This window comes from Alosa sapidissima, chromosome 6 (assembly GCF_018492685.1).
Source record: "Alosa sapidissima isolate fAloSap1 chromosome 6, fAloSap1.pri, whole genome shotgun sequence".
NCBI lineage: Eukaryota > Metazoa > Chordata > Actinopteri > Clupeiformes > Clupeidae > Alosa > Alosa sapidissima.
Window position 1 is genome coordinate 6,774,871 of NC_055962.1, and position 27,840 is coordinate 6,802,710.

General features: G+C 46.4%; 1 protein-coding gene across 1 annotated transcript in view; it reads left to right on the forward strand.

Annotated features, from left to right (window-relative positions):
- The window catches only part of map7b (microtubule-associated protein 7b), a 41,411-nt gene that overhangs the window by 10,188 nt on the left and 3,383 nt on the right, over positions 1-27,840 (forward strand). Inside the window, exons 2-16 of the mRNA XM_042095845.1 lie at positions 8,092-8,166; positions 10,150-10,313; positions 11,767-11,881; positions 13,623-13,733; positions 14,855-14,971; positions 17,556-17,740; positions 23,077-23,237; positions 23,754-23,941; positions 24,896-25,022; positions 25,854-26,013; positions 26,377-26,481; positions 26,877-26,918; positions 27,055-27,112; positions 27,228-27,303; positions 27,449-27,651. Of these exons, the coding sequence (XP_041951779.1) occupies positions 8,092-8,166; positions 10,150-10,313; positions 11,767-11,881; positions 13,623-13,733; positions 14,855-14,971; positions 17,556-17,740; positions 23,077-23,237; positions 23,754-23,941; positions 24,896-25,022; positions 25,854-26,013; positions 26,377-26,481; positions 26,877-26,918; positions 27,055-27,112; positions 27,228-27,303; positions 27,449-27,651 (1,887 nt within the window). The remainder of the gene's footprint in view (positions 1-8,091; positions 8,167-10,149; positions 10,314-11,766; positions 11,882-13,622; positions 13,734-14,854; positions 14,972-17,555; positions 17,741-23,076; positions 23,238-23,753; positions 23,942-24,895; positions 25,023-25,853; positions 26,014-26,376; positions 26,482-26,876; positions 26,919-27,054; positions 27,113-27,227; positions 27,304-27,448; positions 27,652-27,840) is intronic.

The window sequence follows — 27,840 nt, forward strand, 5'->3', positions numbered from 1 at the left end:
TTGGCGGGACGGAGCATGTGTGTGTTAGAACGTGTGGCCCAGTTCCACACACTCCGCTGAGGATGGAGAAGTCAGGGGCCCACCACCACCACTAGATCACAGGAGCGACATGAGCAACACTCCAGGTGTGTGTGTATGTGTTTGTGTACATACTGGGTGATTGGATGATGGGATTGTTGTACCGTCCGCGGAAGCTAACAGTCCGTGAAAGCTGTGTGTGTGTGTGTGTGTGTGTGTGTGTTTTGTCTGTGTGTTATTGAGGTTTGCTGTGGGTGTATGGTAGTACGATTACTTATGCTTTGTGCGTGCTGCTTTCAAGTGTATTGCAGAAGGGGATCCTGGAGTTGTAAAGATGAGACCGTGTTGTGTGTGTGTGTGTGTGTGGGTGTGATTATGGGTAAAGGAAACAGATATTGGAATGGGGTTGTGTTATAAGAGGGGCTTAGGACCAAAGTGTTTGGGTGTGTGGCATAAAAGCAACAGGGACAACGTGAATACTTCACAGAGAAGGAGATGTGTGTGTGTGTGTGCTTGTTTCAAGGGCACCAAAAGAAAAACAGCTTTGTCTGAGGTACCTTTAACCCTGTGAGCATACGGCGCAGGCCTTATTTACTCTGCTTCTGTGTGTGTGCACGTAAGGAAGCATACTGTGTTTGATCCATGTTTGTGCAAAAACATACTGTACAACATGCTACAATTTGTTTGTGTGTGTGTGTTGTAAGTGCTTGTTTTTTTGCTGTGTGTGTGTGGGGGGGGGGGGGGGGGGGGGGGGGGCATATGCACACGTAGATGGATTTGGCTTGTCTTTTTTGTGAGCAGGTTCGTGTGGCATGTGAATTTGCCAACCCTATGTGTCTGCATGTCTCTGTAGTGGAGCGGTTAAGCTCACATAATGAGAAGTATTGTGCATTTTATGACTAAAGCATGACATTTTTGTACAGTGTTTCTACACACCTTGAAGTTTATTTTCAGATGTGTAAAACTATTTTACTCCTCAAAGATGTGTATATTATACACAGCAAATATCTAGCCCCAGAGGTCAGATCTGAAGTGCCTCCACGTCTGAATAAACCTTAGGGGGTGAAGATTATATGGTGAAACTTTCATGCTTTAGTCATAAATGCACAACTATTTTGCTTATCAGCCTAACTAGTGTGTCTGTAGATGTATGTTTCCACTATGCTATTGCGTGTCCTTGCCCATGAACTCACCCCTTGGGTGGAGATGGACCCTTAGCCCCAGTGTTAAGATGCAGTGCTCCATGAGGAATGTCCAGCTTTGTCCTTCAGGTTAATGATTTCCTTCAGGGCCACTCTGCCCCCCCTCCCCTTCTCTGTTCCCTCTTAACTGTTATTGCTGTGTGTGTTGTGTGTGTGTGTGTGTGTGTGTGTGTGTGTGTGTGTGTGCGCTTGGGCCACCACCACCTCAGAAGCAAATCCTGGGACTGGTTCGATGCCAGAAACATCCTGAACAGTCCCTGTTGCTATGGAATTCAGTAGATGCTTTTATCCACTCACTCTCCTAGTTTATCATGTGCTATGAGATATAGTGATGGTACAGAAATGTGTACAGTATTTTGTATTGTTTGTATGATGGGGGGGGAAAAACACATTCATTTGTACGTGTAAATTGCTTGCTGTGACTGATTGATTGTTCCATTAGGTAGTGTTCTGTAGCAGTGGGAATGTGTTATGTTCACCGTGACATCATCTTTAAAGCAAAGAAGTATCCATTTTGATTCCTCTTGGAGCTTCTAGAAGCTCTTCTGTACTGCTTTCTAGTAGAAGTTCTTGTGGTACACAGGGACCGATTTGAACTAGAGCCTTTCAGCAGCACTGGCAGCCCATGGCTCTGCTCTTGACCTGATCGTGACCTTTTGACCCCAGCCACCCATGATCACTAGTATGCTGGCTGAACTTTTACCATTTGCTGGTGTGTGTGTGTGCGTGTGCGTGTGGGGTGCCAGATAGGTTGTAAAGATGAAAGACGATGGTATTTAGCAGACCATTTTGTGTAAAACAACTTGCAGAGACTGGTGATGTCCTGGACTTAAAACGGCATGAAGTGCCAATGCTAACTGCTGCACCACAAATGCCTTGGTTATACTGAATTGAATGTGTGTGTGTGTGTGGCAGAAGATCCACACTGTGTCATGACGAGCAGTAACGGTTGTGTGTCTGTGTGTGTGTCTGGCTGGCTGGCTGGCTAAACATCCTTAGTTCACAGGGTGTCATGATCAGCAGTAAAGGCCCTGTGTGTGTGTGGCTGAAGATCCTTAGTTCACAGGGTGTCATGATCAGCAGTAAAAGTCCTGTGTGTGTGTGTGTGTGTGCTGAAGATCCTTAGTTCACAGGGTGTCATGATCAGCAGTAAAGGTTCTGCGTGTGTGTGTGTGTGTGGCTGAAGATCCTTAGTTCACAGGGTGTCATGATCAGCAGTAAAGGTTCTGCGTGTGTGTGTGTGTGTGTGTGTGTGTGTGTGTGTGTGGCTGAAGATCCTTAGTTCACAGGGTGTCATGATCAGCAGTAAAGGTTCTGCGTGTGTGTGTGTGGGGTGTGTGTGTGTGTGTGTGTGGCTGAAGATCCTTAGTTCACAGGGTGTCATGATCAGCAGTAAAGGTCCTGCTGGGGGATGTTTCTGCTAAATCCTCCTTAACCCAGATACATGAGAGCAGCCGCTCCTTTACAGCTTTACTGTGTGTTGTGTGTGTGTGTGTTTTATTATATTCTCTGGTTTTCCTTTGTGTTGTGTGTTTGTGTGAAAGTTCAGCCTCTAAAATGCTCATTTTGTTTTGGTCTCGGAGCTCTAACTTCAAATTGTTTTTTTTTTGTTTTTTTTTGGATTATTTGTTTTTAAGTCTGTTTGAGTCCACCATGCTACACTCTCTTTCCCTCTACCTTCTGACAGTAGCATGCACACACATACAGTAAGCCTAGATGTCTTTTAAGCATGATCTCCTCACACAAGTGCTGTAGCCATGTTATCACTGTGTCTGTGTTGTGTCTGAGTGAGTGTGCTAATGTGTGGGTGTGCCTATTTCTGTTTGTCTGTGTTCTTTGGCAGAAACCGGATGCCTAATTGTAACACACCTGAGGATGAATTTTGGCATTGTTGAGTAATGATACACACACACACACACACACACACACACACACACGAACGACCCAGGGAGCCTGAATATGACATTGTGTGTGTGAGCGTGTGTGGTGAGCGCGTCTAATATTAGTTTTGTTACGTTCAGCATTTCTGTGCAGTGATTTGTGGAGTTCACCTTTTGAGATGTGGAGTCATCCTCCATCAGGCCAAACCACTCTCCTCAGCATTCTATCAAGCACCGTTGCAGCATGTTGCTGATGCCAGTTCTTAGTCTCTCTCTCTCTCTCTCTCTCTCCTCTCTCTCTCTCTCTCTCTCTTCTCTCTCTCTCTCTCTCTCTCTCTCTCTCTCTCTCTCTCTCTCTGATTGGAGATGGCAGAGAAAATGTTGAGCTTTCACTTGGCAGGATGCCTGATACTCACACCTTTACCATACCTGTAAACCCACCCGTTTGTTTCCGGGTTTCTCACGTATTGTAACGTTTTTCCCGCTGTCTTCCTGTTTTAATATTTTTCCCGTAAAAATATCCCTTTTTTAAAATACTCATAACATTAGCCCCTACTATCGGACCCGACAGTCTCTCTACTCTTGTCCTGTTTGCTACCCCTTTGCCCTTCCAGCAAAACAGATGTTTTCAAAGCATCATTTAGCTTGATTGAGGGCGACCTAAGACTGATGTTGGCCTATTAAAGATAACGGCGAGGTGGTTATGAGAAACGATTTGATGCCAATCTGTAAGCAAAGTGACGTTAGACCTAGCTTTACACCTCATTTAGTTCGTGCAGCAGTTTTGTAGTCTGAATTGTTGCTGTCAGCAGAGGGATAGCAACAGAAAGACGAATGTTGAAATTTTCACATATTTTCAGTGAGAAACCAGGGAAATCTCCTTATTTTCAATACCTCAATGTTGACAACGATGCCTTTACTCACATGGAGAAAGACACACATGACACAAGACACCCATGGATGGAATATACCTGAGAATGCATGATGAAGTACACTTCCTCTCTGAGGCATTGGCTGTCTCTCTTTGTCTGTATGATCCAGCCCTGGGGCATCGTTCATTTGGGGATGGCAGAGAAAAAAGAGCATCAAGAGGTCATGGGGTGTATTTTCTTCCTGTGTTAATCTGTGAGAGAAATACAGACTATTCTAGGATTTTGATGTGTGTGTTGGGTTTTGGGGGGGATGTGTGTGTGTGGTCTAAGGGGGGATAATTGGTAAAACTATAAATGGGTCAGACTGTTTTGGTCTCCAATTTGGGCCGGCGGTGTCCTGAAAAGGCCCCCCTGAGCATGGAAACTAGAGCATGTTGGTGGCCATGTTGGCTCTCTGCCCTGATCCTGCCTCTGATCCTGACCGTCAGTGGGTTCTGATTACATGAACCTGCCCTGCAGACAGGGCTGCGGTCAGACAAACTACAGGAATACTCCATGACAACACCCTACAGTAACGTTATTACACAACTCTACTCTAAACATTCTACAACACTACAAGGACATTCCACAACTTTACAATTAAATGATGTTCCACATCTCCACAACTATAAATCTGTAACAGCCCACAACCCTACTTGTAACATTCCACAACAACACTCCTAAAGTAACATTCCACAACAGTCCTTAACACCAGTGGTTTTCAACCTTCAGTGATGTACCCCCTGTGAAATATTTTTTCAGCCAAGTACTCCCTAACCAATGCAAAGCATTTTTAGTTGAGAAAAAAAGACTTAAAACAGAGCAATAAAACATATTCTTCAAGATACAGCCGGAATTTTGCCGGCTCTGGTTTGGCCTTCTTTGCCACTTGTCCCTCCGTGTTTTCACAAGAATTACTGCTACGCTTCAACTACGACTCCATCGTTTGAGTTTTGACAGTGATTGACAGGTGATGGTGGGTGGCATGTGACAAGTTGGGTCGAACCATCCTGCAACTCATGAGTCCCATGCGTTTTCCCACCAGCGGAGCTAGTTGATCAAACTTTTGCCAACTTAAAAAAAGCCTACCTCGTGTCACGCTGTTGGCCAGCAGCAGCATCCATCTTCTTTGTTTTTAAGTAGCAGGGAATTCATACGGATCCACCCACCGACCTTATACACGATGTGATTGGCCTAATCGAAGTTTAGGCCAATTTTACATTTGCTGCCGCTAGGGTGCGTCTAGATTTCTAAGCTAACTGCAGTGTTTCTCAAACTTTTTCAGGCCAAGGACCACTCAACCATTTAAAAAAAAAAAGGAGAAATCATGCTTAAAGACATCTAGGCTTACTGTATGTGTGTGCATGCTATCTGTCAGAGGTAGAGGGAAAGAGAGTGTAGCATGGTGACTCAAACAGACTTAAAAACAAATAATCCAAAAAAAACAAAAAAAAAAAACAATTTGAAGTTAGAGCTCCGAGACCAAAACAAAATGAGCATTTTAGAGGCTGAACTTTCACACAAACACACACAAAGGAAAACCAGAGAATATAATAAAACACACACACACACAACCACACAGTAAAGCTGTAAAGGAGCGGCTGCTCTCATGTATCTGGGTTAAGGAGGATTTAGCAGAACATCCCCCAGCAGGACCTTTACTGCTGATCATGACACCCTGTGAACTAAGGATCTTCAGCCACACACACACACACACCCCACCCAGTCCACACACACAATAGGCAATGAGCTCATCTGAAGGATTGTCTTTCAAAAGTATCAGATGATGATGATGATAATCAAATTGTCTTTGTTACATGTATGACTCCTCTGCCACTCTTGCATATTACTCTTTATATCACTCTTGGAAAGCCTATCCATTTCTCCAAGAAGGACAATGGGGAAATGAATCTTCTGGACTGTACTTGTGTACACACCCACACACTCACTCACTCACTCACTCACTGTTCACACATACTCACTGGACATCTCTCTTGGCTCACCTCACCTTGACCACACACTTCATATGTCACATAAGTCACCATATAACACCAAGCAGTAGTTCAGAACTCCAATTACAGTCTATTGTCATGGCATACTGGTCCATTTTTGTTCCCCTGATGTTCTTCTCAGTAGTTCAGCCACATTTGAAGGTTCTACTGGTCACAGATGAATTGTGGATAATGGAGCATGACCCTTTTTTTCCTTCTTCATTTTACATTGATTAGTATTTATCCTGTGTGTGTGCATATTGACACACACCACACACACACACACACACACACACACACACACACACACTCATACTCATGCACACTAATACACAGCTATGCATGCATGTAGGTGTCCACAAGTATCTGTGCATATACAGTAGTTGGTGTGTGCGTGTCTGTGTCCGTGGTTGTAAAGTAGATCTTTCGCTTCACCTCCTCTGTGATGTTTGACCTAGATTCGGGCAGCTGCTTTCTATTCCTCTACTCAAACAGTACAACACGCACAGTACAACACACACATCTTTTATTTTCCACTTGCTGTGTGTGAGCGAGAATCTCTCTCTCTCTCTCTCTCTCTCTCTCTCTCTCTCTCTCTCTCTCTCTCTCTCTCTCTCTCTCTCTCTCTCTCTCCTCTCCTCTCTCCTCTCTCTCTCTCTCTCGTCTAGACTACCATCTGTCCCAGGCGCAGGCAGTACACACACACTCCGACAGCGGGATTGTGGGTACAACGGCAGATTAGACCAGGGATTCAGGGGATGTGCCGGACAGTGGGATTGGGCCTGCCTTGTCTGGCTATGGTCATGTCTGCAGTGTAGTTTAAATGAGACATGTTTTGTCAGTGGATTTCCCCTTGATGTGGGCATCACTGCTTATATCTCTTACATCTAGCCATGAAAGAGGGTTGGAGAAAACTGTCAAAGATCTCTTAGGCAAGTCCCTCCACTCAGCGGCTATATTGCAAAACACACTTCAGGGCACTTATCGGGCATCTATTTGGGGGCAGGACTGTACATGCGCAGGGCTTTAAGACTAATACAACTGGTCACTAAAATGTAGACACCCTGGCTATACCTTACAAATGGAGTATAGCTTTCATGCATATAACCAATCAGCTACATGAGCAGCTACTTAGAAAGGTAATTAGGGAAGGATAGGAGGAAACTAATATATATTGGTTGCCATGAGTGTTACCCAGGAAACACACACACACACACACCACACACACACACACACACACACACACACACACACACCACACACACACACACACACACACACACACACACATCAGACTCTACAACAATACTCTACACTGGTGCTCCACAGCAATCAGCAATACAGTAATCTACTCATTGCAAATTCCAAAACATCCCATTACCTTTTATTTGGTTTTACCACCTTTTACCTCAAATCATTAGCTGTGTGACCGATTGCTTGGACATTCCCCTCCCTCAAGTGATGCCCATATTTGTTTTCATGTTTGTTTACATGTTTGTGTATTTGTTTATGTATAGGTTCAGAGGCCCCCTCCTTCAGTGGAGGAGAAGAGAACACTATCAAGTCGGCCACATCCTCTCCTGCCTCTGCCCTCAACACCCAGCATAGACACACCCCACCTCTATAGGCTCCAAACCAGGTACATACACACACACACACCACACACACACACACACACACACACACACACACCAGCACTTACCAGCACTTTGTATGAAATTAATAAATAAACTCTCCTTGCCTTACAAGGAATAAATACAAGTACTGTATGCAATGCACCAATGCAATGCTGTTGTCAAGAGGGACACACTGACATACAGAAATGATACACAATATAAAGACAGCACACAGGAGGCAAACAGACATATTGTGCACATGAAGCCCAATACTCACAGTACTCTGGAGTGCATGGAATATATTAAAGGTTCAGTTAAACATAGGAGACACACACACATGCGCACACACACACACAAGATGCAGATCTCACTCACACAATACTAAAACATTGAGATTTTGTCACAGTGCGATCAAGTGATCGAGCTTTCTAACACTCTTCTCTCTCTTTGTGTGTGTGTGTGTGTGTGTTTAGAGCCTTTGGTGCTGAAACTTGATGAGAGACAGAGGCTTGCTCGAGAACGGAGAGAGGAGAGGGAAAAGCAAAATGGTATGTATGTCGTCACACACACACACACACACACACACACACACACACACACACACACAACACTTAAATCTTATCACTTGGTCACACACACACAGAGGGAGACACCCTTACATACAAACACACCCAAGGAATAGGTTGGGGCACTAAGTGCTCATTGTGCATTATGGAGGAGGACTGATGGCTCCTGTGGCCTTGTGGCTTTTTGCTCATGCTCAGAGTCCTCTTCGAGCATTACAGCCCTCACAGGAAGCTACACCAGGCACGGAACTTAAGCGTTTCCCGTTCGTTACACGTAAAATCCATTTTAGAAGCCTGGTTTATTTTTTTCAAACGTACACGCCACTGTCATGTCTGGTGTAGCTACTTCCATTGATCATAGTGGCAGCTAATTGTTGCAGCAGACGCAACACAAATGGAGCGCTTCAGTTACGTGCCTGGTGTAGCTTCCCTGTGAGTCTCGCAGGAGTGTCACCCGACTGATGATCACGTCCCTATGTATCCATGTCTTAACATTCGTTTAAACCAGGAACGATAGGAACAAATAACTATTGCTCTAGTTCATATAAATGACATCGTCCATAACGCATACTACAACGACGGCGACATGAAGAATGATCTCGTTGGGGATCACTTTTTAAGAACAGTAAAAGCTGACTGGCAATCAGTATCCATTGAATTTTAGACACACATTCATCAACATGAGGAGAGACTTTCCTTATTGGTGCTGAGTTGTGGACGCTCATCTTGTTCTAGTTACTGTTGTCTTTATAGTTATCGTTCCTGGTGTGAATGCCCTTTAATGCCATTAAGTGGAATTGAAATAGAAATAAAAATAGAACTGAACGTGTTGCAGGATGATGGTTGGCAGAGGAATGGGGAAGTATACAGCTGAGGCTGGCATCTTTGTCCCTCAGAAGCTCTGTGCATGGGGAATTTTTTCTTGCTTGCTTGCTCTCTTTCTTTTGCTCTGCTTTCTTTCACTCTTTCTTTCTCCCTCGTCCTCTGTTTTTTTGTGGTGTACTCTGTTTCTGCCCCTGTCTTTGCTTCCTGTACGTCCCGTGAGCCCTCTCTGCTCTACTCGCTTTGGTGTTTCTCTCTCTCCTCTCTCTCTCTCTCCTCTCATCTCTCTCTCTCTCTCTCTCTCTCTCTCTCTCTCTCTCTCTCTCTCTCTCTCTCTCTCTCTCTCTCTCTCTCTCTCTCTCTCTCTCTCTCTAGCCCATTGCATGACTAAGTGATGTGGCAGGTTTCCGTGGTGACCGTGGTGCTCCTGTTCATTGCACAAAGCTCTGGTGCCCCTTTTGTCATGGCAGCCAGGTTATGTAAGAGGTCAGGGAGGTAGGGGAGACTGAGGGGCCCGAAATATCCCTCTACCTCTCTCTGTCTCACTGTCTTTCTCTCTCTCTGTCTCCTTCCCACTCCTCACTCTCCTCTCTCTCTGTGTCTCTCTGTCTCAATACATTTCCCTCTCCGTCTCCTTCACACACTTCTCTCTCTCTCTCTCTCCCTCTCTCTCTCCCTCTCTCTATCTCTCTATCTATATCTCTCCTCTCTCTCTCTCTCTCCCCCCCTGTTGGTCTCTCTTGTTTGTTTTGTTTGTATTATTATATATGTATATTATATAATATACCATTATAGTGGTGCACTCCTTTACAGTATGTACCACCACCCATGATGGGATAAGCATGTGAAAAACTAGACCGTTTATTTTCTTGTATGAAAGCTGCTTTTTATTTTGGCAGGCTAATAGTAAAAGATGCTTTGTAAAAGGATGTCAACCATAAAATTAACAATTTCTGTGTGTGTGTGTTTGTCTGTGCATGCGTGCATTTGTGTGTGTATGCGTTTGTGTGTGTGTGTGTGGTGTGTGTATGCATATGCGTGTCTGTGTTGCGTGCGTATACATTTCTGTGTGCGTGCGTGCGTGTGTGTGTGTGTTTGTGCATGCGTGCAATTTTGTGTGTGTGTGTGTGTGTGTGTACGTAGCGCTCCGTGAGTCTCAGTGGCATGAGCGCGAGGAGCGTGCTCGTCAGTACTATGAGAAGCACCTGGAGGAGCGCAGGAGGAGGCTGGAGGAGCAGAGGATCAAGGAGGACCAGAGACGCGCCGCTGTCGAGGAGAAACGACGGCAGAAACTCGAGGAGGAAAAGGTGTGTGTGTGTGTGTGCTAGTCATGTGTGTCTATTTGTGTTTGTAATATTGCCAACTTAACGTGATGGGTATTGATGTGATATGTAGTCTCTGGCTGAAGTGCGTGCTGTGCGTTTGGAGTGGTAGTCAGCTGGATCAGTGTGGTAACTGTGCGGTGTCCTAAACCTCCCTCCCAATGCCTTAAGACAGGGATTTTCAACTGATTGTTGACCAGGGGACCATCATTCTGACTAATTACGTAACCCTAGGACCACCAGTGAATAAAAATACTGATTCCTTCACTGCAACTACATTACTGAATCCATGGTCAGGGACCACCAGCAATGTCCTCACAGATCACAAGTGGGCGCGGACCACTGGTTGGAAACCCCTGCCTTAAGAGATGAGACTCTAGTACGTTCAGGTCTGAGCTAACCAGTGTGCATGCCAAGGACTACTAGCCTTCTCAAAGCAGAGTGTGGTTAAAATACGTTCTCACTGAGTTCCAAAAAAGGAACGTGAACTTCATGGTGAGAACTCCAAACACACTTTATGTGTATTTGAAAACGTTCACAGTGAATTCCAAATGTGCTTTCTGTGTGTTCGTAAACGTTCACAGTGAATTACAAGCTCCTCTGGCTCTTCTGACCGGTACTCGGTGGTGCGCCATGACCTCACATATCTATTGATCCGTGTGTGTGTGTGTGTGTGTGTGTGTGTGTGTGTGTGTTTTATGATCTTCAAGAAGCTTGTACCCATGAATTGGCTTGGAAGCCGATCTGGCCCAGACCAGCCCTACGCTCTGTGTAAAGATCTGCATAGATGTTACTGCACCTCCAGCTCTTGCTGAGTGATGTTCGCTGCGTTCTGTGGCCTTAGTAATCTCTAAGTGTGATTGTGCAGGATCAGTGTTATGACGTTGATATACAATGGCATTAGTATCTCAATACCAATGAATCCTGCAGCAGAGTATCGGTGCCTGGTACACCACCATCCTGCAGCACAGTATCGGTGCCCGGTACACCACTATACTGCAGCACATTTGGGTTTGATGACGTTCTGTCCCTGGAGCTGGAGCTGCCCTGGAGCTCACTTGGGTCTGTACACCGGCTAGGCTTCCCGGTTACATTTGGGGCTATAGGCATCTCTGCCTATGTGCCTCTGGCTCCTTTGACTGATGTTGGTTTTGTGCTGTGGCCTCACATGTTGTATTGATCCCAGAGAAGTGTGTGTGTGTGTGTGTGAGAGAGAGGAGTGAGAGAGATGATCCATAATCCTGATCATTGGCCTCTGACATCTGTGACTCGACATCTGTGTAGCCTGGCTGGGATGCTGAACGCTTCTTGTAATTATGGAATTGGTGTGTGTGTCTACATCTGTGTCTATATCTGTGTCTGTATCTGTCCGTGTGTGTGTGTGTGTGTGTGTGTGTGTGTGTGTGTGTGTGTGTGTGTGTCCGTGTGTGTGTTCCAGGTCCGCTATGAGGCTGTCATGAGGAGGACTCTGGAGAGGAGTCAAAGAGCCAAACAGAAAACCAACCGCTGGAGTTGGGGAGGCACTCTGACCACCAGCACCTCTCATCCAACAGGTACACATACACACACACACACACATATACACTCTCTAACAACCAGCACACTCATCAACAGGCACACACACACACCCCACACACACACACACACACACATGCACCTCTCACCCAACAGGTACAAATACACACACACACACACACACACACACACACACACACACACACACACACTCTAACAACCAGCACCTCTCACCCAACAGGAAAACATACACACAAAAACACATACGCACACACACACACACACAATGCATTTCAGTTCCCGTGTCCAAACCAAGCACTTCCCACCAGCTGTTTTTTCTCTCATTTTAGCATGGCCCTGAATTGCTGCTGTGTCTGTGTGTGTGATTGGTGTGTTTCTACCTCTAGCCTATTCTCGCTGACTCATGATCCTACTCGGGCTGCCCATATCTCTTTGTTTTCCTTTCTTTTGTCTCTCTCTCTCTTTCTCTCTCTCTCTCTCTGGCACAGGGTTGTTTGAGGCTGCTTGTCTTTACCCTTTGGATCTAGCAGGTCTGGAGCACCATTACCCTGGTGCCTTTAGCCTGGGCCGCCAGACTGGGCCTCTCTCCAAATGTGAATATAACTGGGGCTAGCGCATGTTAGCATTAGAGGCTAGCAACATTAGCTTTAGCCCATTAGGCTAGCTTGTGAAGTTCACCAGTAGTAGGCCTAACTCTCTCTTAGAGCCCTGCTGGTCCAGAGCATGTCCATGTCAGAAAATATACCATGGCAGATATCTTCTCCTGTTGCATATAGCTATGTCAGTTGATGTCCAGCAATGTCTCAGTGTTGCTACATTTGCCAATTGACAGTTATGGTAGATGGTTATGGCAGCTTAGTAGCATGTAACATTACCTGTTGTGGCATGCAACATTTTAAAGGCTGTCATGACATTTACTGATTATGGTAACATGTTTAAATCACTGGGCAATGACATCAACTGGCATGTTACACAAATACAGGACCGGGTGTTTGCCTCAGGCATGGCTATGTCATTGTTGTCTTGGTCTTATGACACAGGCTTCAGGTAAAGTGTTAGTGTAATGTTAGTGTAATGTTTCACTCTAGACAGTGGCTGTCTGTAACTGTGACATTTTAGACCCAGAAGATTAAGGTTTATGTGCCTATCTTTAGTGCCCCTTAGCTCATTAGCACCTTAGCATCATAGTTATCTTTAGAGGCTGTGGAGCTGAGAGTGTTTGTTTGGTCAAATTGGTTTGGTTTGCTGAATATTATGTTTTTAGCTCTTTAATGGTAACTAAAGTATCCAATTTGGATTTTTTTTGTGTGTAGTCACATTGTTCAGTGAATCTAGTTCTTTGAAATGCTTTGTGCTCTGGCATTAAAGTCTCATCTGATTACTGGTACTACTAAATATAGTAAATAAAACATACTCTGGCTTCTCAGGTGCTGAAGTGCTAGCCTTTGTTAAAGATTGTACCATGTAGGACTGATTAACATCAAAAAAGTCCATTCTAACTTCATCAGCTCATTTCTTTAGATATAGTCCTGATTAGGATTTCACACCTCTAGCTAATGAGAACATATTTAAATTCCTTATAGCAAGTACGTCCTTGCATAGCTCTTTTGTATGAAACTAGATCCTTCGTATCCTCTGTTATCCACTCTTTCTCTCCCTCTCATTTCAGCATTGCTGGGTTTCTTTTTCCTTGTTCTACTGCAGTGATTTAACATGTTTGTTTGTGTGTGTGCGTGTGTGTGTTTGCGTCTTTCACAGATTCGGACAGACGCTCTGTCTCGACTACTAACTTGTCCAAGCACACAGACCCGGTCATAACCAAACGCCTGTCTGCATCTTCTGCCACACTCTTAAACTCACCAGACAGAGGTATGGAAAGTCTCCCCCTCTCTCACACACACACACACACCACACACACACACACACACACACACACACACACACAGAGACAAGTTTGCATACAGTACATTCCCAGACTCTCTCTCACACTATAAACACAAACATACAACCCTTAGGTAATATTGGTATGCATATAATAGGTTTTGCTTTTTATCCTTTTATCCAGTCACATTATGTCTCATTGTTTAAACTTCTGTTTGTACAGTAACGACTATGCTGTTTACACTTACACACACGTGCGCACGTACAGACGCACACAGACAAACACAAAAACGCACTCACACAGACACACACAGACACACACAGACACAAAAACGCACTCACACAGACATGGACAGGCGGAAGACAACTGACAACTGAACACAAATAACTTCATAATTGCTCATTTTAGAATTGTTTTTGTGTGTGTGTGTGTGTGTGTGGCATATTAGCCTTACAGAAACGGACTGCCTCCTCTCCCCACATTAATAAACACGGCAGCAGACTCCGCTCATCACGAGAGAAGAGTGTCGGTAACACACACACAGGTGGATCGCTGAGCAATGGCTAGAAGTCCGCATGTTTTACGGTCACTAACACAGACACAAGGGAGTTGTGCATGTGTGCCCGGGGCATTGGCTGCTACACGGCTGTGGTGCTCTTACTACATCTTGACTACATTACCCAGAAGTCATCCTGACAGTGCCTGCTTACCTCCTAATATCATGACTGGTGCATGGGGCTCATCCTTCACGAAATATAATCTTTTTGTTTTACACTTGTCATGCTGACATTTTCTTTCTGGATGTGTTGTGTGAATGGGAGTGTGTGTGTGTGTGTAGGTGTGTGAATGAGAGTGTGTGTGTGTTTCTTTTAACACATCATTGCATGGGGTTGGGCACGTGGAAGGTGGCTGCCTGTGCTTGTGATGTCATAAAACTGTGTTCGGCGTGCTTATGCATGTGATGTCATAACTAAGCGACGTGTTTGGCTGTGTATGTGCTCGCAGGTTCCAGCTTGCTTAAGGGTACGTTGGTGCTTCAATATGGGATTTTAGTACATGCCTTTGACGTGTGTGTGTGTGTGTGTGTGTGTGTGTGTGTGTTTTGCAGCTATGCGTCGTTTGCCATTGACACCATGGGAGAATAACATGGTCAGTCGTCTGTTGACCCCCACACACTCCTACCTGGCCAGAAGCCGTAGCGCTATGTCATTGTCGGGAGAGACAGGTATACACACACACACACACGTACACACACATCAAACAGTCATATACAGCCTAAATAGTCATACCCAAACATCCCATGTTCAAAGATGAATATTTGCATGCATATAGTGCAACACATCTAGCATCCGCTCAGCTAACCTTCATGCGAGATTCTAACTGCATTTGGTGGTTTCCGTGTGAAGGTGTGCAGTGATTAGATCACTAAAAAGGCCTGAGTTCTGTAGCACTGACTGTTCTACAATGCGTGCTCTGGTCATGGTAGGTTATGGTCATTCATAATGCAGAGTATCCGTGTCATGGTAGTGTACGTCCTACGTGGTCATTCATAATGCAGAGTATCCGCACCATAGAGGTCAGATGTCATCCCACATTAGAAGGGGCTTTACTGACAGAGTGGGCATGAGAGCAATAAGCAGCATGCCTGTCATTTCAACAAGGCAAAAATGTAGGCAACACTCTGAAACTAGGACCCTGAAACGGAACAGATTCAACTCCAGCCCTATCATGTTCCATCTTCATCCTACACACAGCCCCTCCCACTACCACCAATACCAATCCCCCCCACTCTCTCTCTCTCTCTCTCTATCTCTCTCTCTCTCTCTCACTCTCACTCTCACTCTCACACAAACACAGTCTCTCACACAAGCTCTCACACAACATAAGTCTCACTAACTAAACTCTCATCATGCAGTGGTTGATGGGGAAGCCTTATTTAGCTAGAAAAAACACTATGTTGATTTAGATAAATGGTTACCGTGAGGTTGGGGGGGGGGGGGGGGTCACTCTAGCTACAGAACTCCACTGTTGCCATGGCATTACATTAAACCATCTCATTCCATCTCCTCCTGTCCTGACTGGTCTTGCTCCTCGTCTCGTTGGCTGAATGTGAACTGGCCTTATGAGGGATTAATCTCATGCTATTTGAGGTCAGTCTGTCCCCCATATACAGTAGATAATCTCATCCCTGATGAGGTGAATGTATAGAAATCCCACCCATATGTTTTCACTGTCCTCCTCTTCATCAGCCTTAATGTGTCCAGTGCACAGCCCCTAGAGAGCCACATGTAGTGTAGAGGTCAGTCCAACGGCATTGACATACATCCAGCTGTATGAAAGCCATGTGGCTGTGTTCTGAATCACTCTGATGAGCACTTCCCCTGAGTGTCCTAGATTGTGAGCGAGGGGAGAAGCCTAGCTGTGTGTGTTAATATTATTACTCTGGCTACCTCGTGAAGTCCTCTAACAGGGCAGTAACAAATGTGTTTCCGCAGCAAACTGGTCTCCTATCTGTAGGGTGACCAGGGGTCCCATGATTCTTTTTTAACCAGAACCTTTTTTTTTTTTTTTTTTTTAGTGTTCCGACTTTTCAAATCTGGTTTTATGGGGATGTCCTGTTTCACACACAGGAATCTGGTCACCCTACCTATCTGAGTCATGTATGCATGTTGTGTGTTACACGTGTTCAATGTCTACTTTCAAACAGGTCCTCCCATCACACTGACACGAGTAATGCACTTACAACACTTTTTTAATGGGCATTCTGTGTGTGTTGGTGTTGTGTGTTTGCCTGTGTTCTAAGTGAGTGTGACCTCTCTAAAGCGTTTGGGTTTGGTGTCATCTCTGGGTTCTAGTCTGTTGTTCTCAGGGGGTGCCTGTGTTTTCTGTGCTCCAATAAGTGAATCATAGTGGGGAATAAACAATAACATCAGGAGTAAAATGTTTGCATTACTGCCATTTGGTGGCATTGAGAAGGTTTTATACTAGTAGCTTGCATAGTTGTAGACTACCCCCCAATTTCACTGCCAGAATTAGTCAACAATGGCGCCATCAAAAGTGATAAGTGAAGAAAGTAAAGTCTAATCAGTTCGCACACTAACTGGGAGGCTACACCGAACGCGTAATTGAAGTGTTCTGATCACACAGCATCTGCTGCAACAGAGAGGGTTAAAGCGGAGGGTCTTGTACAATTAGCTTGCGCTATGATCAATGGAGCTGGCTACACCAGACATGATAGCGGTGCGTACGTTGAAAAAAAAAAAAAATAGACCTGTCTTCTAAAATTGTTTGTACACGTTGTGAGCAGAATGCTTCAGTTACGCGTCCCTGTCTTTAACTTGAACACATTGAACAAAACATGGCGCTGAGACTTTCATGGGACTACGTTTTCCTTCTCTCCTGTGTTAAACATACACCAACTTACATGAGACTTCTTCATGGGACATGTCTGTTGTAGATGATCTAGATCTATCGTCTAGATCTGATTCCATTGTTCTTTGTCTGACCTGTCACCATGACAACACAGGCTCCTCCCTGAGAGATGATTCTCTGTCATGCTGACTAACCTAATCAGTAGTGCACACTAACACACTTGTCTTTTCTGTCTTTCTGTCTGTCTTTGTTTCTGCCTTTCTCTCTCTCTCTTTTTTTGTCTTTCATGATGTTCTCCTTCTACTCCTCTTCCATGACTCCCTCTCTTCATCACCTTCCTCCTTGCTTATCCCTTGCTTACCCCCGAACACACTTACTTGGGTGTGTGTGTGTGTGTGTGGGTGTGTGATCTGTACGCATGCCTTAAACGAACACAGTGACGCCCATTTGTCCCCGCTCAGCTTCCTGTCATCCAATGAGCTCCCTCTCCTTCAAGTCCCTCCAATCCCGCAGCAGCATGGAGCGGCCAATGAAAGCAGGTCTCAGCTGCGATCGGCCAATTAGGGCCGGCTTCACCCCATCTGACCCCAGCACCCGAAGAAGAACCACTCAGGGCACAACGGTAGGAGAGTTGACTACGCACACACACACACACACACACACACACACACACACACACATATTAGGTCAGTACATAATCATACACAAACACACACACACACGTATAGAGAAGGGGGGGGGGGGAGTGTCTCCGTAAGCACTGTAACTTGAGTGAAACTAATTTATGTGGACCTTGCTCAATAAGATCAGAAGTAGCAGTATGATCAGGAGTACTAAGGTTTAGTGTGTGTGTGTGTGTGTGAGCGTGTGAGCGAACGTATGTATTCATTATGTTAGACTGAGCAAGAGAGGGAGGGTACAAGGCCAAAGTTTACTGAGCTAACACACACACACACGTCTCTGTCTGTTTCTGTCACATGCACTGCCACATGAATTTTCTCTTTTCTTTCTGTCTCTCTTTCTCAAATACATGCATATACTTTTTTTGTCTCTTTCGCTCTCTCAGACACACAGACACAGACACACACACACACACACACACACACACACACACACACACACACACACACACTTATCCCTCATCTCCATCTGTCTGTGTATATGAGGGCTTATGTCATTAAGGACTTAGAGTTGAGAGCGAGAGACTCTGACCTCTATCAGCACAACTCACACTCATACAATCAGTCATGCACTGATAGACACACACACACACACTGAGACACACTGAGACACAGACAGACACACACACACACACTGAGACACACACACACACACTGAGACACACACACACACACTGAGACACACACACACACACACACTGAGACACACACACACACACACTGAGACACACACACACACACACACTGAGACACACACACACACACACTGAGACACACACACACACACACTGAGACACACACACACACACACACACTGAGACACACACACACACACACTGAGACACACACACACACACACTGAGACACACACACACACACACTGAGACAAACACACACACGCGCACACACACACACACACACACACACACACACAGACACAGACACACACACAGACACAGACACACACACAACACTGAGACACAGACACACACACAACACTGAGACACAGACACAGACACACACACACACAGACACAGACACACACACAACACTGAGACACAGACACACACACAACACTGAGACACAGACACACACACAACACTGAGACACAGACACACACACAACACTGAGACACAGACACACACACAACACTGAGACACAGACACACACACAACACTGAGACACAGACACACACACAACACTGAGACACAGACACACACACAACACTGAGACACAGACACACACACAACACTGAGACACAGACACACACACAACACTGAGACACAGACACACACACAACACTGAGACACAGACACACACACAACACTGAGACACAGACACACACACAACACTGAGACACAGACACACACACAACACTGAGACACAGACACACACACAACACTGAGATACACAGACGCGCACACAACACTGAGATACACAGACGCGCACACACACACACAACACTGAGATACACAGACGCGCACACACACACACAACACTGAGACACACAGACGCACACACACTGAGACACAGAGACACACACACACACACACACACTGAGACAAACACACACACGCGCACACACACACACACACACACACACACACACAGACACAGACACACACACAGACACAGACACACACACAACACTGAGACACAGACACACACACAACACTGAGACACAGACACAGACACACACACACACAGACACAGACACACACACAACACTGAGACACAGACACACACACAACACTGAGACACAGACACACACACAACACTGAGACACAGACACACACACAACACTGAGACACAGACACACACACAACACTGAGACACAGACACACACACAACACTGAGACACAGACACACACACAACACTGAGACACAGACACACACACAACACTGAGACACAGACACACACACAACACTGAGACACAGACACACACACAACACTGAGACACAGACACACACACAACACTGAGACACAGACACACACACAACACTGAGACACAGACACACACACAACACTGAGACACAGACACACACACAACACTGAGATACACAGACGCGCACACAACACTGAGATACACAGACGCGCACACACACACACAACACTGAGATACACAGACGCGCACACACACACACAACACTGAGACACACAGACGCACACACACTGAGACACAGAGACACACACACACACACACACACACACACACACACACACACAACACTGAGACACAGACACACACACACACACACACACTGTAACACAGACAGACACACACACACTCAACACTGAGACGCACACACGCACACACACTGAGACACAGACAGACACACACACACACACACTGAGACACAGACAGACACACACACACACACACTGAGACACAGACAGACACACACACACACACACTGAGACACAGACAGACAGACACACACACACTCAACACTGAGATGCACACACACACACAACACTGAGACACACAGACGCACACACACTGAGACACACAGACGCACACACACTGAGACACAGAGACACACACACACACACACACACACACACACACACACACTGTAACACAGACAGACACACACACACTCAACACTGAGACGCACACACGCACACACACTGAGACACAGACAGACACACACACACACACACTGAGACACAGACAGACACACACACACTGAGACACAGACAGACAGACACACACACACTCAACACTGAGATGCACACACACACACAACACTGAGATACACAGACGCGCACACACACACACAACACTGAGATACACAGACGCGCACACACACACACAACACTGAGACACACAGACGCACACACACTGAGACACAGAGACACACACACACACACACACACACACACACACACACACACACACACAACACTGAGACACAGACACACACACACACACACACACTGTAACACAGACAGACACACACACACTCAACACTGAGACGCACACACGCACACACACTGAGACACAGACAGACACACACACACACACACTGAGACACAGACAGACACACACACACACACACTGAGACACAGACAGACACACACACACACACACTGAGACACAGACAGACAGACACACACACACTCAACACTGAGATGCACACACACACACAACACTGAGACACACAGACGCACACACACTGAGACACACAGACGCACACACACTGAGACACAGAGACACACACACACACACACACACACACACACACACACACTGTAACACAGACAGACACACACACACTCAACACTGAGACGCACACACGCACACACACTGAGACACAGACAGACACACACACACACACACTGAGACACAGACAGACACACACACACTGAGACACAGACAGACAGACACACACACACTCAACACTGAGATGCACACACACACACAACACTGAGACACACAGACGCACACACGCACACAACACTGAGACACAGACACACACAGACGCACACACACAGACGCACACACACACACAACACTGAGACACACAGACGCACACACGCACACAACACTGAGACACAGACACACACAGACGCACACACACAGACACACACAGACACACAAGCGCACACACGCAACACTGAGACACAGACAGACACACACACACTCAACACTGAGACACACACACGCACACACACTGAGACATAGAGACACACACACACAGACACACACACACACAGACACACACACACACACAGACACACACACACACACAGACACACACACACACAGACACACACACACACACAGACACACACACAGACACACACACACACACAGACACACACACACACACAGACACACACACACACACACACAGACACACACACACACACACACAGACACACACACACACACACAGACACACACACACACACACACACACAGACACACACACACACACACAGACACACACACACACACACAGACACACACACACACACACAGACACACACACACACACACAGACACACACACACACACTGACAGACACACACACACACACTGACAGACACACACACACACACTGACAGACACACACACACACACTGACAGACACACACACACACACTGAGACACTGACAGACACACACACACACACTGAGACACTGACAGACACACACACTGAGACACTGACAGACACACACACACACACTGAGACACAGACACACACACACTCAACACTGAGAGACACACACACTCAACACTGAGACACACACACACACAACACTGAGACACAGACAGACACACACACTGAGACACAGACACACACACACTCAACACTGAGAGACACACACACTCAACACTGAGACACACACACACACAACACTGAGACACAGACAGACACACACACACTCAACACTGAGACACACACACGCACACACACTGAGACATAGAGACACAGACACACACACACACACACACAGACACACACACACACACAGACACACACACACACAGACACACACACACTGAGACACACACACACACTGAGACACAGACAGACACACACACACACACTGAGACACTGACAGACACACACACACACTGAGACACTGACAGACACACACACACACTGAGACACTGACAGACACACACACACACACACACTGAGACACTGACGGACACACACACACACACTGAGACACTGACGGACACACACACACACACTGAGACACTGACGGACACACACACACACACTGAGTCACTGACGGACACACACACTGAGACACTGACGGACACACACACACACACTGAGACACTGACGGACACACACTGAGACACTGACGGACACACACACACACACTGAGACACTGACGGACACACACACACACACTGAGACACAGACGGACACACACACACTCAACACTGAGACGCACACACGCACACACACTGAGACACAGACAGACACACAGACGCACACACACACACAACACTGAGACACACAGACGCACACACGCACACACACACACAACACTGAGACACACAGACGCACACACGCACACACACTGAGACACAGACAGACACATACTCACACACACGCACACACACTGAGACACATATACACACACACGCACGCACGCACACAACACTGAGACACAGACACTCACATATACTTCAGATGAACAAGCACACACACATGTACTGTATATGCACACACCACATTCAGAAAACGGAATGTCTTTTCCTTCATGTATTTGTGCATTTATTTGGTGTGTGTGTGTGTGTGTGTGTAGGGGGAAAAGCACCCTAAGGAGTATGTGCGTAAGTCCTGGAGTAATTTGTCTCTGCCGCTGGGCTCCCAGCCCCTCCTGAGTGGCCCCCAGCAGCCCAGAGCCAAGAGAACCCAGTCCCCCGGCACCCAGCCCTGCAGGACCAAAGCACCCTCACCTGCCAGGTGTGTGTGTGTGTGAGTAAACACACGTCCATGTACTCAGTATTGTGTGTCTCTCTGTTTATGTGTGTTTGTGTGAATGTACTCTTTTGTAGGCCTTCTATTTTTTGTTTGTGTGAACGCACGCAAACTTGCTTAACTGAGAGGGTATATGTGTGTGTGTGTCCATTGAGAGGGTGCGTCTGTTTGTTACAGTGAAATGTTCACCTTTGATACCCATTTTAATAAAAAACAAGTGCGAACATCCCAGATCACGCAGTAATTAATGATTAATGTGGGTAGATGACCAGATGACCAAGTACCAACTGTTTAAATCTACACCAACTGCTGTTTACAGTGAAGAGTGGAAGCTTCCACCCCTCCCCCAATTCCAATTAAAGGTGCTTTATTAGCATAAGCATTTGAATAGTGTTGCTAACTTGCCAATGCTAGCCAAACACGGTAACTTAACACCACCATTAAAAAAAGAGGAAAAGAGGGGGGTAAACATAATCTTTCTCTTTTTCTCTCTCTTACTAGATCTTCCTTAAAGTCTTCCCAGAAGCCTCCGACCCCCAAACACCTGCGATCCCCTGGCCAGGAGCACTCTGCCGCCACCCCACCTCTATCGCCAGGCAACCTGCGACCCAGCCGGACCATGCCCGAGTTGTACCGGGCCGCTGAAGAAGACGATGCAGAGGGAGAGGCCAAGGAGGCTACTTCCCCAGGTCAGACCACAGTGCACTCTAGTGGTTCAGAGCAGTCATTGCAGATAAATTAGACCAGATTTTAAAGCTGTTTCTCTTTTTTTTTCCCTCTCACACACCCACCCAAGTATGCATTTCCCTCCACACACACACACACACACACACACACACACACACTTGAATTCTTTATTTGAATCCACCAATCAAATTTCTTACAGAAATGATTCAAATATTCTCAGAGGTGATACAGCTTTGACATTCAAGGGTACATAAAGCATCGACTACACAACACAGCAAGACTGCCTATCACAGCTGATATGGAACAGAATTTTTCCAGTTGTTGTAGACTTTCCTTTTGATAGCCCTTCCAGTCTTAGTCCACTCACAGTCAGTTTGTGGACATATCCCAAGCTGCCAAATATCAATGCCACAAACTTACATGCATAGCCTACTGTAGGTCACTCATCTCTGCAAGGACGGGTTGGTATTTTCATAAAATGCATAAAATGCATAAACACAGCCTATTCCCAGGACTAGTACCTCCTTTCTATCTCCATCCAGAACCAGTCTGGCATTACGCGTGAGTGTTTGTACACAGGCATATTTTTTGGAAAAATGACTTTAACAGAACTGGCAATACTATCAACAATACGGAGAGCAGTGTCCTTTGTACATATTACAACCATTTACAATATGAGCAACTAATTTAAGGTGGTCAGAGTTAGAATGCATTATGCAGTGTGGATGGTGATGCTAGGTTGTATCTGGTTGGTAGCACCTGTAGTCTGACCTTAACGGTGAAACAGAGAATGTCCTCCCCTAAAGCAGCATTTTTGTACAACACACACATACACACGCTCACCTACTCAAGTATTTCCCTCAGACACACACACACACACACACACACACGCACGCACGCACACACACACACTCTGACACTAATTGTTTTTTTCCCGCTCTTTCTCTCTTTATCAGCGGTGAAGTCAGCAGGAACCACAGACCCTGAAGAAGCCTCTCGCCTGCTAGCAGAGAAGCGACGACAAGCCCGTGAGCAGAGAGAGAGAGAGGAGGAAGAACGCCGCTTACAGGAGGAGGCCGAGAGGTGTGTGTGTGTGTGTGTGTGTGTGTGTGTGTGTGAGTGAGAGAGAGAGAGAGAGAGTGAGAGCGAGGCAGCTTTGGTACCCATGAGACCCGGGTTCGAGGGCTGGTCGGGTGACCGCTCTCTCCCTTTGCTACAGTATGTATGCTGTCAGAATGTATGAGCCATATGAGGGACCCCCAGGATAGGTTGACCCCTGTGTGGGGCGGTGGTAGAGTAGTGGTTAAGGAGCTGGGCTAGCGTGCAGTAGCCTGTAGGGCGGTGGTAGAGTAGTGGTTAAGGAGCTGGGCTAGCGTGCAGTAGCCTGAAAGTTGTCGGTTCAATTCCCGGCTTCCACCATTGTGCCCTTGAGCAAGGCACTTAACCCCAAGTTGCTCTGGGGACAATGTGATCCCTTGTAATATAGCTGACACATGTAAGTCACTTTGGTCAAGAAGTGTCTGCTAAATGTAATGTAATGTAAAGTAAATGTAATGTGAGGGACCCCCAGGATAGGTTGACCCGTGGGTGAGGGACCCCCAGGATAGGTTGACCCGTGTGTGAGGGACCCCAGAGATGGGTGAAGCACTAGTGAGCGTGTGGGGCACCCTGGGATGGGACAAGTACGGCTGGTGCATGCGTGAAGGACGCCAGTGTGCAGATCAGCAGATCATTTCCATCCTGTGAGAGTAGAGCCTTCACTTGCTACATAACTATTTGTACTAGCAGCAAGTTTAGATGCCTTTATATCAAATACTTACTCCCCTGCTCCCCCAGACATGGAATTACATTGTGCTCATTCTTTGTGTGCGTGTGCGCGTGTGTGTGTGTGTGTGCATGCGTGTTTGAGTTCAGACGCAGCCGTGAGGAGATGGCTCGCAGGAAAGCAGAGGAGCGAGTGCGTAGAGAGGAGGAGGAGAAGAAGAGAGAAGAGGAGAGAAGACTCCAAGAGGAGGAGGAGAGGAAAGCCCAGGCTGAGAAGGAGAGAGAGGAGGCAGAGCGCCTACAGAAACAGGTAATACACACACACACACAGCACATACTTGTTTTCACACATGCCCACACCATATTTAATAAGCCCGGATCAGATTTGCTTCCATTAACATAATGTATAGCAAGAACAAAGCCCTCCACATCCATAAGGACACACTTACATCAGCATCAGCACACTCTAACTGAAGGAATTCATCAGACATGACAGACTAATGTTACATACTTAGTATTAGACATCTTATCTCATCTCATTTGAATAATTGGTGTATTTGTCTTCATGTCTGTGCGTGTGTATTGTTTATCTCTCTCTCTCTCTCTCTCTCTCTCTCTCTCTCTCTCTCTCTCTCTCTCTCTCTCTCTCTCTCTCTCTGTGCGCGCGTGTCAGCGAGAGGCAGAGGACGCTCGCCAGCGTGAGGAAGCAGAGCGACTGCGTCAGGAGAGAGAGAAGCACTTCCAGAAGGAGGAGGCAGAACGCCAGGAGCGCAAAAAGGTGCACGTAAACACACACACACGCGCACACACACACATACAGTGACCAGATAACAGACACTCACACACATACACACACTGACCACATGCCAATACACATTCATGTACGTACTGTACAATTGCTGACCTAACACAACATGCACACACACACTCATCAAGTCTCTAACATCGCCACACACACACATACACACAACACATACATACAGTACATGTACACTCACAATTGCTGACCTCACACACTACAGCATAAGTACACACACACAGATTTGCATCACACACCTTTGCCCAAGAGTACATGTTAAAACACACACACACACACACACACACACACACACACACACACACACACACACACACACACCTTTCTCAAGAGAGTGTTTTTGTTTTTGTTTTTAGAGATTGGAGGAGATCATGAAGAGAACACGCAAATCAGATCAGGTAAGGTGACACACACACACTTCCCACAAACTGTAAATACATTACAAACTCAAATTATATTTGACAAATCATATTCCGCTAATATTGTGTGTGTGTGTGTGTGTGTGTGTGTGTGTGCGCCCATGTTCACGTGTAGCAAAAATCACCACAACGCAGAAATGGAGATTTCACTGAGCAGAAAACAGAGGAGACAGGTACGACAGGGTGTGGATGTGTCTGTCTGTCTGTGTGTGTGTGTGTGTGTGTGTGTGTGTGTGTGTGTGCGCGCGCGCTTATCTGTCTAACTGGAACATTTGACCACCTCCGCAGCATCTTCACCTGCACCTCTGCCAGCCCTCTCAGAGACACACACACTCACGCTCCAGGGTCTTGAGTCAGGAGAGAGGTGAGTGTGTGTACACACACACACACACACACGCTCACTCACTCAAACTCTCGGTCCCTCATCCCTCACTCTGTCTTGACATACAGATGTTTACATGCCTGTGTTTAGATATGTAAGTGTTTACATTTGTTTGTCTGTGGCCCAGCACACCAACTGAGGCCCACCCGAGGGAGAACGGCATCGCCATAGAGACGGGGACCTTTGAGCAGGTCATCGTGGTTCCCATGGAGACCAAGATGCCCCGGGCAGAGGGCGATGGGCAGGAGGAAGAGGAGACGTCTGACTCTGAAGGCCCCCGCAGCCCCGTCATCGCCTTCCGAGAGAACGGACAGAACCAGCACCAAGCAGGTGAGATCTTCGTCTTCATCATCATCCTCATCACCGTCATCACCATCATGTCCACTGTTAACCATCATCTAAACATTCTTCATCAGACACATACCCCCACATGCACACACAAACTCATTAACACCAGGTTCACTCCAATATCACACACACACACACACACACACACACCGTCACTATAATCCATCATCT